Genomic DNA, 13,021 nt, shown 5'->3' with positions numbered 1-13,021 from the left:
AAAATAAGAGTATTTGTCATTTTTCATAAAATTTAACCTTTTTTATTATTTTATGTTAATTCTTTAAATTGGGATTTCATATGAATATAAACGTCGCGTATATGATTACCCATGCGGTGATGATATTGTTCACTGTTATCCATACGAAGTATTCATCCACCCAGGTGCTTACAAGTTTGAACTTTGGGGTTCAAGTGGTGCCGACGTTGGTAATTCTATTGGAGGTCGTGGTTCATATGTTAGTGGTATTATCTCATTCAAAACATTCCAAACACTTTATTTATTTGTAGGTCCTGCAGGTTCATCCAGAAGTGTCGATGGCCTTCCATTCAATGGTGGCGGTAAAAATTCAGAGAACGGTGGGAACGGTGGTAGTTGCACCGATATCCGTCTTTCCAACGGTACTAACTTTGAATCATTGAAGAGTCGTATTATCGTAAGTTCAGGCGGAGGCAGCTCCACCTACTATAGTGACAACATCGGAAACGGTGGGTATGGAGGCATTTTTGAAGGATGTAAAGGTCAACTTGTTTATACACATAAATATTATGATATTTCTTCATTACCAAATCCACCTACTGGCGCTATTATTTCACAAGGTGGTTATGGAGCAAACAGAACCAGATATGATAATTCAATTACAAAAGGGAGTAATGGATATTTTGAAAAAGGAGGTGATAGTGATCCAATCTCTCATTTTGGAAATGGCGGAGGTTGTGGGTATTTTGGAGGTGGTGCAGGAATAGATGGAACAGGTATAGTAGCGAGTGGTGCAGGAGGTTCTTCGTATGTATCAGGCTATGAAGGATTTCTTTCTATCGATGATAGTTCTGTCTCTGAAACAAACTATAGAATGTCTTCTTCATCAGTCCATTCAAGTGGACTCAAGTTCACAAGTGTTGTTGTTCGAAACGGCAACGAAGAATTTCTTTCACCCGAAGGCATTTCAGAGACTGGCCACAAAGGCAACGGTTGTATTGTTATCACCACATTATACATTTCCATTTATTCATGCATCATCAATAATAATGTCTATTCTATACTTAAATATTTGTCGTTCATGCTTTTTCTTTCAAAATAAAAATGATCTTTCTAATGAAATTTAGTTCTTTTCCGTTTTAGATAACAATAGTTATTAGTGGTTTTTTTCCCATATATTAATACATTTCAATAGATCTCATAAACATAAAATCATTCTTAAATATTAAGGATTAAGTAAATAATAGACCTCTCGAATGATTGTTTTAGATCTAATTTTTAATTTGCTAACCTTTATATGTTTGTCACTTTTAGAAAATTTAAAATTTTGTGAAGTTTTACGGGCGCTTAGGCGCCCGAAAATTTCATAAAATTTGGATTATGTGAACAATGATTATTTTTGCTTCTAATGTAAATTTACATTTGAATCAAAAATAATCGTAGTTCACATAATTTAATTTTTAAATTTCAAAACAATATTATGATCAGAATAATGAATCATTTCTTCACTATTTCAGTACATCAAGGTTAAATGTAAGAAAGGCTTTCGGAAGAAATTGGTTATTAATCTTTCATCACGATTCAATTGGAGAAACTTATTTCACAGAAGAAACAAGGAAACATTGCTTAGAAGAACAACGATATAGCATCATTGATAATGAAGAATTATATCGACAATCATATCTCCGCCACAGAAAATATCGTTTTTTTCTTGAATATCCAGACATTTACTCATATCGAATCTTTACCCAACCAAACTATATCACTGCTAATTCTAGCACTGATACTCATAAATATGAGTCTGGAGATAATTGGAAGAATTTTCATGGATTATCACTTTCTGCTGATACAAAAAATACTTTGATAGATGGAACTCCAGGAGCATCGTTAAATAGTTGGGCTTTTGCTATTGGTGTTACAAGTAACTATTATAAACCAAGAATTCCAGGACCCGTATTGTGTTTGGTTTATAACGTTAATCTTTGGATTGAAATTCCCTCCGAAAAATCATGTGCCATGAAATACCACTTTAATATTGAACATGCATTTTTATATATTTTTATTCTGTTATATAAATACTAATTATATTCCCCTACATCTTTTTTGTGATTTTTCATTTAATCTCATTAATTTTTGGAGATAATTAGAGAATAAAAGAACTTTGTGCTCTGGTGAATCAAATTTATGATACGTCAAATCTGAAGGTATTTGGGAGAAATAGAAGCAGACATTCAATTTCAGCCTTATTAACAGATCATCAAAATAAACGAATCTCTGACAAGAAATGCATCAATTTCGAAAACACAATTAAACAATGAAAAATTAAGATTAAACTCATTCTTACTAGTTAAAGTGTGTTTGGTAGATGTTGTTTTGTATTTGTATTTAAAACTTCTACTCTATTATTAGAATTTGTTTGAGTTTATTTCACAGATAAGATTACACTTATGACTAGAATTGTATCCTAATTGGATGTGAAGTTTAAAATATGAATAAATTCTTAAATTTTTGTAAATCTTGAAAATAAAAAAATGCCAACATAAATTTTTATAAAAAATACCAAAAAAGTGACATAAAATGTTTTGATTTTCAACTTCACGGGATTATATATCCCTTGATAAATATAATGTCTTGGCAATTTTAATTAAACAATCTTTACACTTAAATAATATTATGTCCATATTAAATAAAAACTATTCTTTGTGTGCTAAACGAAATTTTAGAAGTAATTCATTCAAATATTTTTATGGAATGTATGAAAATGAAACATTTATTAAGACAGTTCTTCGATTCAGGTCCAAGTCTTGATACTTGGACACATTTTTATGAAAATTCAGTTATCACTGAAAAACACACCGAAAATGAAATATTTAGTCGATCAAAACAAGGAAATTATTATATTACAACATGTTTATTCAATGAAATTCAAGGAGTTGTTGTCTATATAGACATCAATGATAAAACAAAACTTCTTATTTCTATTTCTGAATTCAATGGCACAAAAACTCCATCTCAAACAGTTTATTATAGATATGGAAGTTGTGTTATCTATCAAACATGTGCCACAAAATCTATACAAACAGGATATGATGATAATGATGGAGTATTTTTATGTTCATTTATAGCAAATACAAACAACAAAAATATTTTTGAAGATTCAACAGTCTTTGATTGTGGAGAAATATATACAGGACAGTCGATTAATTTTTTATATTACGGAAATCTTAGTTATTCACGAAATAACATAACAAATAACAAATGTAATAAAGATGTTTCACTTGAAATTTATTCAAACCAGAAATACAACATCAGTCAATCATCTTTCATTGATAACAAAGCATACTATGAATGCTTTTGTTTTGTTTCTAATGGTCCACATCAATTTTATTTATGTAATATCATGAGAAACAATGCTAGTAAATGTTTTTGGTTATTTAAAGCAACAGTTACCTTTGAATCATGTTCAATCAAAAATAATAATTGTACAGAAACATTTGATTTATCTGGTTCAAGTTCAGCTACAATCATTAATAGTGATTATAATGGACAAACATCAAGTGTAACAATAATAAATTCAACAAACCATTCATACAACAAATTATCACATCTTTCTACAGGACTTTGTGAAGCAAAAAATAAAATTGAAAATAATTTTGAAGAGAGAACAATTCCATTTTTTGCAATTCTTGATGAATCATTAGATTTTTTTTATCTTTGGGTTAGTTGATCCGGTTTTAATGATTGCCATAAAAGATTATTTTTGAGACTCATGAGGAAATATCCAATATTAAAAGTTGAAATCCCATCAATGGTAGATGGAATATAGTTTCGATGATATCACAAATGTAATGAAAGCTTTCAATTTATTTGTAAGTCTGGGACTCATTCGAAAGAAGAAAATAAGATGTTTATTTTTATCTAGAATTTTAAGATGGCATTAATAATACAAAAACATAAATAAATAGTATAAGAATGTTATTTTGATAGAAACATAGATGCTCACAAGAAATAAAGGCTTCAATACAAGTGATGATGCAAAAACCACTGCCTTTAGGGCCAAATGTGCTAATATTGCCATCAGGTTCCATAAATTGTTGACTTCCATTAAACATGATTGTATTTTCAAATCTCCAATCATATGAAATATTTTCACAACCTTCGAAACCCGAAATATATGAGCTTCTACCACCTCCTGAGCTCCGATCATCAGAATGATATCCAGATCCGCCTCCATACCATCCAGAACCACCTGCACCTGCTGTATCTGTATAGAATCCAGGGGTAGAATTAGCTCCAATACCAAATTCTCCGTCGAATTGACCTTTTCCTCCTGAACTTTGATTTGCACCTTCTCCTATGACGCAATCTGATCCATCAATACTTATTCCATTTTGTCTGATTAATCCTCCTGCATAACCAATATAACTCAATTCATGAGTTTCTCCTGGAGCACCGCTGACAATTACTCTTGATCTAAAATCAGAGATATTCAATCGAATGTCTGTAGCTCCATCGCCACCGATGCTTCTATAGGCATTATTATATATCCCAATAATAGTACTATTGCCACCACCGTTATTACCTCCATAGCCATGTAATTCATTTAAATATTGTGCAACGCCTCCAACAAAAATATAAAATTCTTCTCTTTTGAATGTATATCGATCTCCTCGCACATATGCACCTCCACCAATTCGTCCTGCGCCCCAAAGTTCATATCGATATAAACCTCTTTCAATTCTTACTTTATAAGGCGGACAATATATTTGAGATTCACATTGATATGGGAAATAATACTTTTTCCCATATCTATGTGTTATTGTAACATCAAAATTCAATAAGGAAAACTTATTTTAATCCTCATTAATTTTTTTACTTGTATCTTACAAAGATATTTTAATTGATATTATGTAGGGTCAACAATTTTATACCAAAAATGATCCAATGAAGAAAATTCGAAAAGATTGGGATTCATATTTCCAATCAAATTTACCTAAAGAAGAATTTAGGTTTCAAAGCACTAAGCTTGATGCAAGAGAATATAATTATCATGTTTCATCATGCAACTTTGACTCAGTAAATACACAAGGTTATGTTCATTTTCGAAACAAACAACACTGCAATCAAATTTCTTATTGATACTACACTTTTCAATAACTGCAGCAACACCGAAAATGGTGGCTGTATTTCATATAGCCAAGAAGGCGAATTTATTCAAGATCGAATTTGTAGTTATGATTCCAGAGTTGATGATCAAGACGACTTTGGTGTTTATTGCTTCATTGATGTAACAAACACATCAGAATTTAAAAATTTTATTCATGATAGTTCTTTAACCAAAAGTTTTTATGATTGTTATGCCAGTGGATTCGGAAACATTTTTTTGCAAAATGGCAAAATCCAAATCAAATCAATTAATGTATCATATGAACATATAATGCGTGATGATTTTTACACAATTTATTTTCTAATGTCATACAGAAAGCATAACATTAGACCATATAAGTGGCACAGAAATATTTCAACTTTTCAATTGCAATATTTTAGAAGTATATTATGGAAATGTTTGTGGTGCATAATCTGCAATTGTTCATATTAAGAATTGCAGTATTTTAAGATGCACTCCTACAGACTATTTCCTGAATTTTAATTCGGAAATTATAATAGATGGCTGTTATTTTGATGTTTCCAACCCACATTTCTTTGGAACTGTTAACTTTACAAACAATGTTACAAGTTATTTTACTCACAATCTTTCCCATTTTTCATCTGCATTTTGTTATGCAGAAAATCCTATTATATATTTGAAACAGCAAAAAAATTACACACTCGATCTTGATATTTCTCTTCTTATTGGTTCATCAGCCAATATATCTTTAGTAAAAAAGTAGTACTTACTTATTTTCATTGAAAAAAATTACTAGAAAAAGATTCTATAAAAACAAAGTTCAATTTTTTGAACAATTATTTGATTATCGACTTCTTTTAAGCTAGCTAAAATAACATATTCATTATCTGAGTTTTTTCATGTAATTATTCATTTAATATTTATATGCAATATATTCAGACTCTGGTCATTAAGGAGATACCGTAGGATCATTAAAAGAATATAACATCGCACAAAGCAGAGGTAAAGGATGAACATATACAGGGGGAGGCATCAACCTTGATAATGGTAAATTCTGTAAAGGAGATTAACACAACCTCAGAACTTCAGGAGGTTGTTCATGATACTTTGGTGGTGGAACATCTGATGATTATGTTTCAGATAGTAGAAGTTGTTACATTTAGTGGACATGAAGTTTGTTTTTCTGTCATCAAATAATCAAAAAATAGATAATATATAGGGTGTCCAAAGGTGTGTTTAGCACAAATCTGAATACTGCGAATAGAAATAAACAAGTTACATATATATAAAGTTTATTTAAATATAATCACCATTGGATTCAATCACGCGTTCGCAGCGATCGATCCAGGCTTGAAAGACACGCTTTAAATCATCATGAGAAAATTGCTCAAATTGCTCTCTTACAAAATTTTCAAGATCATCTGGACTCGCGAATTCGCGTCCTTCAGCTCTCTTTTTTAGCGTGCCGAATAAATAAAAGTCAGAGGGTGCAATATCAGGTGAATAAATTGGGTTTGGAACAACTTTGACATTGTTTTCCACCAAGTAATTCATTACCTTATGACTTTTGTGAACTCTTGAATTATCAAAATGAATTGCAAACTTTTGTTTTTGTTGTTTGGATTTCTCAAACTCATCAGAATTGATAATTTGAGTAAGAACATTGTCAATTAGATACTGAGCATTCATCGTATTAGGTTTTTGAAGAATATCAATTGCGATGATGCCATTCACCCCAAAAAACCGACAACATCATCATTGGTGTGTCAATTTTTTCTTCGGGAATGTTTGCGGATTTTCATCCTTCGGGATCCACATGATTTTGGCTTCTGTTGCATATTGAAACCAAGACTCGTCCCCTGTTACTAAAAAGCGAAACTTCTTGGATTGATACGCACGCAATATAGAGAGGAGCTCTTTCGAAGATTGGACTCTAGATTTTTTTGAACTGAATTAAGGTTGTGCGGAACCCAACGTGTATACGCTAGTTTGTAGTTCAAAGAATTGTGCAGATAATAACTGACTGTTGTACTTGGTATCTTTGTCATCTCCTCTATCCTTCTGAGTGATGCTCTTGGGTCTTCATCTAGCGCTTGAAGAATTGCTTTGATTTTTCTTTGATCCGGCGATTTTTTGTCAATTTTTATGATGGACGCCCTTTTGTTCATGAAGTGATACATCCTAACATGATACGTTACAGTGGAATAGCTAGGAGCATCCATATATCTTTCAAAGCCCAAAGAGATATCTCAGTCCACTTTTCAGGATAGAAATTCGAAGAAACAGTTATTCTTGATTGCCTTTTGTTTTAGAGAAAACTTCAATGTGATAAAGTTTATCAAGAAATGCATCAATTTGGAAAATAAATATTAAACAATGAAAAAATTAAAATTAAATTCATTCTTTCTAATTAAAGTGTGTTTGGTAGATGTTGTTTTGTATTTGCTCTTAAAACTTCTACTTTATTATTATACTAGAGTCAAAATCTCGAGCACAAAATTGACATTGAATACTTGTAAGTATTGAATTCCCATGTAAACTATTCATTTCTATCGTTTTTTGTAGTCCACATTTCCTCACTCTCGATTTTACTCATAAAAATATTAAAAAATCACTATACAATATATAAAATATATATTTATATGGTTAAAACAATGTTATTTTTGCGAGATTTCATCTGAAATTAAAATTAGGGATTTTTGAATTTTGAACTAAAATTTGTGATTGGCAAATATTGAATAATCGATTGGAATATGAAAGAAATACTTTAAAATTGAATAGAATGTGCCAATGAAGGGGCACAAACTTGCCCAGTGAGGTGAAGTGAAAAGTGACGGGTTTACATGTCAGAAATGTAAAGTGTCAGATTTGAAACAAAAAATGGATTAATTTATTATTATATGATAGAGAGATTTGGTAAGTTACTATCAAATTTGTAAGTAAGGGAAAAAAAGTAAGAAAGAAAAAAAAATTAAAAAAAAATAAAAAGCCACTCGCTTCGCTCGCGGGAGACAAAAAGAACAAATTCGAAAAAAGATTGTATGAAATTACGAAACTAAGCCGCGAGCGAAGCGAGTGGCTTAAGAAAAGAACAGATTCGAAAAAAGATTGTATGAAATTACGAAACTAAGCCACTCGCTTCGCTCGCGGCTTAAGAAAAGAACAAATTCGAAAAAAGATTGTATGAAATTACGAAACTAAGCCGCGAGCGAAGCGAGTGGCTTAAGAAAAGAGCAGATTCGAAAAAAGATTGTATGAAATTACGAAACTAAGCCACTCGCTTCGCTCGCGGCTTAAGAAAAGAACAGTTTCGAAAAAAGATTGTATGAAATTTTAATTCTTTATTTTTTAGGATTGTTAGCTTTGTAAGATTGCTTTCTCACAAGAGAAAACAAGTATAAGGTTTAAGCTGTATGTATTAAAGTTATAAATATTTGATTTTAAAAAAAATCAAGATTTTAAACTTTAAAGGTATTAATTATGATTATCTTTCTTTAGCTTTGCATGCTGTATGCTACTTTTGGAAACTGCTCTATTGTATTAGAATGTTTTTAAATTTTGCACCTAAAAATGCGTAATATTAAAAATTAAGGTATTAATTATGATTATCTTTCTTTAGCTTTACATGCTGTATGCTACTTTTGTCTTTGAGACATTCCATGATTTAAGTTAAGAAGCTTTAAAAAATGCAAAAAAATTGAATACTTTACTGGCTGGGCAAATTTGTCGCCGCCTCTGTGCCGATAGAATTTTTCTCACAATTTTAAAAAGTTGTTCAAATCCTATTTTTGATTGAGTTTTTGCAATTGTTATATATCAAGTGACAAGCTAAAAATAAAATTTTTGTTGCACTACTATTTTTGCAACAATTTGTAAATTACGTGCATCCCTTGTATTCCAGTGATCAACATCGAGATTACATATTGTAAGAAATCCTTTTGAAGTAGATCTCTATTTGAATTCAAATTCGGACAGTCTATTTCATGTTGCTTCGTGAGAATGTATATAATTTGCAATGTGAATATTATATAATTGATTCTGTATAAATAAGTAATTATGCTTTAGGAAACTGATCGGCATTGCATGAGATCTAATCTTATAATAATTTTTTAGATATGTTGAAATATGTAATATTTAGCTTCAATATCATTTATTATGGTGTGTCTTTGCTGTTTTTTTGATATTGGATATCAATGACTCTTCTGTGAACGAAAAAATCATATAAATCATTAAATTCTAAACGTAAGCGAAACTCATTCAATTTATTATTAGAATCAAATCTATTTTAAAATTGAGCTATTCGTTAAATCACAAAAGGATACTTTATATTTTTAGTCAAAATTTGTTGATAGGAGCTTATTGGCGCAATCTCATGTTCTTCCTGGAAGCAGCGCACAGACCAGTCAGAAGCGCTCCTTCCAGGACCAGAAAGACTAGAGGGGGGTCCTGACCTTGAGAAAGGACCCCCTTCCAGGTCTTTCTCCAAGGAACATTGTGCCATTGTGGGAGACATGCAGAGGCAATGTCTCCCAGAATGATACATTGCGACCAACACGAGTGAATGGGACACTCTATTCTTTCAATTTTCTCATTAATATTTTATATTTTTTTATTAGATCAATAAATAAACTCTTTTAATGTTCACAATTACATAAATCCATATGAATCAATTCGCTATTTATTTAGTCTCTAATTTTAATAGCTTTTTTGAATCTTGCAATCTAAATAATTAATATATGCAGGTCATTTTATTTTTTTTCTTAATTACATTATATATAATAATAGATTATATGTCCAAATCGAACAAATTGTGAATTTTTACTTTTGAATGGTATTCAAATTTACCCTCTCCTAAGAAAATGCCCCAACAATAGAATTTGTTTGTGTTTCTTTCACAGATAAGATTACACTTATGACTAGAATTGCATCCTAATTGGATGTGAAGTTTAAAATATGAATGAATTCTTAGATTCTTGTAAATCTTGAAAATAAAAAAATGCCAACATAAATTTTTATAAAAAAATACCAAAAAAGTGACATAAAATGTTTTGATTTTCAACTTCAAGGGATTATATATCCCTTGATAAATATAATGTCTTGGCAATTTTAATTAAACAATCTTTACACTTAAATAATATTATGTCCATATTAAATAAAAACTATTCTTTGTGTGCTAAACGAAATTTTAGGAGTAATTCATTCAAATATTTTTATGGAATGTATGAAAATGAAACATTTATTAAGACAGTTCTTCGATTCAGGTCCAAGTCTTGATACTTGGACACATTTTTATGAAAATTCAGTTATCACTGAAAAACACACCGAAAATGAAATATTTAGTCGATCAAAACAAGGAAATTATTATGTTACAACATGTTTATTCAATGAAATTAAAGAAGTTGTTGTCAGTATAAACATCAATGATCAAACAAAACTTCTTATTTCTATTTCTGAATTCAATGGCACAAAAACTCCATCTCAAACAGTTTATTATAGATATGGAAGTTGTGTTATCTATCAAACATGTGCCACAAAATCTATACAAACAAGTTGGGGTGAAGGAGTATTTTTATGTTCATATATGTCATCATCAACTTCAAACAACAAAAACATTTTTGAAGATTCAACAGTCTTTGATTGTGGTGAAGGAGGAAGACACAACAGAAAATGCAGAAATTTTATTTGAAGAAGAAGTTAGACAAATTACTGAACCGCAGAAAGAATATGAACTAGACCAGTTGGAACAAGCTGATTTAATAAGAGATTATAAAGAATATGAACTCGCTAAGATTGCAATAGAAGCAGCAGAAAAGAAGTTAAAGGTATGGGGTCATTATGCACAAAAATATTATGAGTAAAAGAAAATAAAATTTTATTTTTAATTTTTCACGAAATAAAAAATAAAGTTAGTTTTTATTTTATTTTTATTTTTTTATTTTTATATAAATATGATTACAAAAATCGAAACATCCGCACTTTCGATATCAACGGCACCAAATTCATTAGTCATGAATCCTACGTCAATGTTAGTAGAAATGAAAAACTTCATTCCTTCTTCATTTACTTTCGAAACAGAAATACAAAAAATTAAGCAGGAACTTTTAACAAGTAATTTAGACTGTAGCGCGAAAGATGAAACAAATGGAGAGGAGTTATATGAAATGCAAGATATCATAGACCATTTACCTAAATTACCTGAAGTTCAGCAACAGAAACTAACTATTCCTGAATTCGATGAAATTGAATTTAAAGTTACTGATTCAGCAGAAATTAAGAAATTCATTCGTAAGGTAAATTCTGAATTCTTAGGTTTTCATTGTAACCACAAGATTATGGATAAAGACTGCGACATGGTTTATAAAAACATTTCTGATATTTATAAATCTGAGGAGTTTAAGACATACGATAGTTTTGTTTCATTAGCTGCTAGATGTGTGTGGGAGATTAGAGATAAAGACAGAAGAGGTAAAGTATGGCATGAACAGATAAAACCAACTGCTTCAGATTTAAAGAAAGCCATTGATGCTTTAGTTATTTTAGCAGGTAAGGTTTCAGAATATAACGCAAAAATGAATCCTCAGTGTTCGAAATGTAAAGCAGCAATTAGGAAATATAACTATTCAGTAAAAGAGATAGAAAGAATGAGAAACGATTACGCAGACCTAAAGAAAGAAGCAGAGAAGCTGGCAGAAGATAAAATGAACATGTTAGAATTTCTGAATAAAAACTATCCCACAGCCGATGATTTCCTTTTATCTGATGTCAAGAAGAAGTATAAAGAAACTTTCGGTATCGTTAAAACTTTTGATATATTAACTGAAGAAATAGAAGCTACAAAAATATTTAAAATTTCACGAATTCATAACGTATATCACGTTAAACGTTTGTAAAATGACCGGGGTAGAAATCAGGTTAGATATCGGAGTATATCTACCCTTTTCAACTAAAAATATATTTTTGCTTTAATTAAATGTTTAACATGGCGAATGTTGATGAAAACCATATGGACAAATTATATGAAAAAATTAATAATGATTACCCCTCATTAACCAGGGAAATGACGGATTCTATAGTTCGTAAATTCGATGAAATACAGGATATGTGGTTCGACAGATTCGACATGAACGATAAGGAAAACAGAAAGAACGATAACAATTTACTTACTAAAAGAATCCTAAAATCTAAAATAGGTGAAGCTTCAACATTTAATACAGTACATAACTTTTACACCACTGTTTATATTTTCAATAATTTATTTAACGATGAACGAGAAAGAAAAAGTATGTTTAACGGAAGAAATGAATATGATTTTATCCTTTGTGCTGTTCGGGATGTTGACATGAAACTAAAGAAAATATTCTTATTACAAAATGATACCGTTGAAGATGAAGTCAATGAGTTTTTAAACACTGATATGCATGAACTTGAAAAATTAATGACTAAATGTTATGAAAAATTAATGGGGTAGAAATGAGGGTAGATATCGGGTTAGAAATACCCTTTCAACTAAAAATATTTTTTGGTTTAAGGGTGCACCCGTATGTACGTTTATTTGAGAGGAGGAGGATTACCTCTCAATTTTGAGGGATTCGTTAGTTTATTTTCTCGATGAATATGCAATAAAATTTGATTTTTACCTTATCAATATACTTCATCTAATATACACATGTTCATGTAAAAACTTTTTCCAAAATCCTCAGGAATTAAGGGATTTTTGAATTTTAAGAATTTTTTTCGAATTTTTTCGAAAAAAATATTTTCAGAACAGCCTTAACGGCTGAGATTTAGGAACAATGTTAAGTATCAAAAAGAAAGGAGATCTGATATAGACAACATATATTGTTTCATATTAAGTTCTGTCAAAATGTAAGCTATTGAATTTTTTGAGAGGGAAATAATCGTCGAGGAAGTAAA

The 13,021-nt window shown here is 30.3% G+C and overlaps 4 protein-coding genes and 1 pseudogene across 5 annotated transcripts, besides 5 other annotated features; 3 read left to right on the top strand and 2 right to left on the bottom strand.

Annotated features, from left to right (window-relative positions):
* Positions 1-2,725: 2,725 nt before the first annotated feature.
* On the top strand, positions 2,726-3,706 carry TVAGG3_0639090 (uncharacterized protein; the record flags this gene model as incomplete). The annotated part of the gene is made up of 1 exon (XM_001307197.1): positions 2,726-3,706. The coding sequence occupies one exon, from the start codon at positions 2,726-2,728 to the stop codon at positions 3,704-3,706; it is 981 nt and encodes a 326-aa protein (XP_001307198.1).
* A 199-nt stretch (positions 3,707-3,905) lies between these two features.
* On the bottom strand, positions 3,906-4,472 carry TVAGG3_0639080 (glycine-rich protein family; the record flags this gene model as incomplete). Its single annotated transcript, XM_051241165.1, has 1 exon — positions 3,906-4,472. The coding sequence occupies one exon, from the start codon at positions 4,470-4,472 to the stop codon at positions 3,906-3,908; it is 567 nt and encodes a 188-aa protein (XP_051087752.1).
* A 1,851-nt stretch (positions 4,473-6,323) lies between these two features.
* Positions 6,324-6,351: a terminal%2Cinverted (terminal inverted repeat of Mariner transposon ID:TVAGG3_0639050).
* Positions 6,324-7,330: a mobile genetic element.
* TVAGG3_0639060 lies at positions 6,404-7,330 on the bottom strand (annotated as a pseudogene). Its single transcript has one exon. A coding segment is annotated over exon 1 (927 nt).
* A 572-nt stretch (positions 7,331-7,902) lies between these two features.
* Positions 7,903-8,841: a mobile genetic element.
* A 1,764-nt stretch (positions 8,842-10,605) lies between these two features.
* Positions 10,606-10,965, top strand: TVAGG3_0639030 (uncharacterized protein; the record flags this gene model as incomplete). The annotated part of the gene is made up of 1 exon (XM_001307198.1): positions 10,606-10,965. The coding sequence occupies one exon, from the start codon at positions 10,606-10,608 to the stop codon at positions 10,963-10,965; it is 360 nt and encodes a 119-aa protein (XP_001307199.1).
* Positions 10,966-11,055: 90 nt separating this feature from the next.
* TVAGG3_0639020 (organellar and viral DNA polymerase type B) lies at positions 11,056-11,997 on the top strand (the record flags this gene model as incomplete). The annotated part of the gene is made up of 1 exon (XM_001307199.1): positions 11,056-11,997. One exon carries the CDS (start codon positions 11,056-11,058, stop codon positions 11,995-11,997), a length of 942 nt encoding a protein of 313 aa, XP_001307200.1.
* Positions 11,056-13,021: part of a mobile genetic element that runs on past the window's edge.
* Positions 12,947-12,988: a mobile genetic element.

Source organism: Trichomonas vaginalis, chromosome III (genome assembly GCF_026262505.1).
Source record: "Trichomonas vaginalis G3 chromosome III, whole genome shotgun sequence".
NCBI classification, from domain to species: domain Eukaryota; phylum Parabasalia; order Trichomonadida; family Trichomonadidae; genus Trichomonas; species Trichomonas vaginalis.
This window is presented reverse-complemented; position numbering and strand designations above follow the sequence as displayed.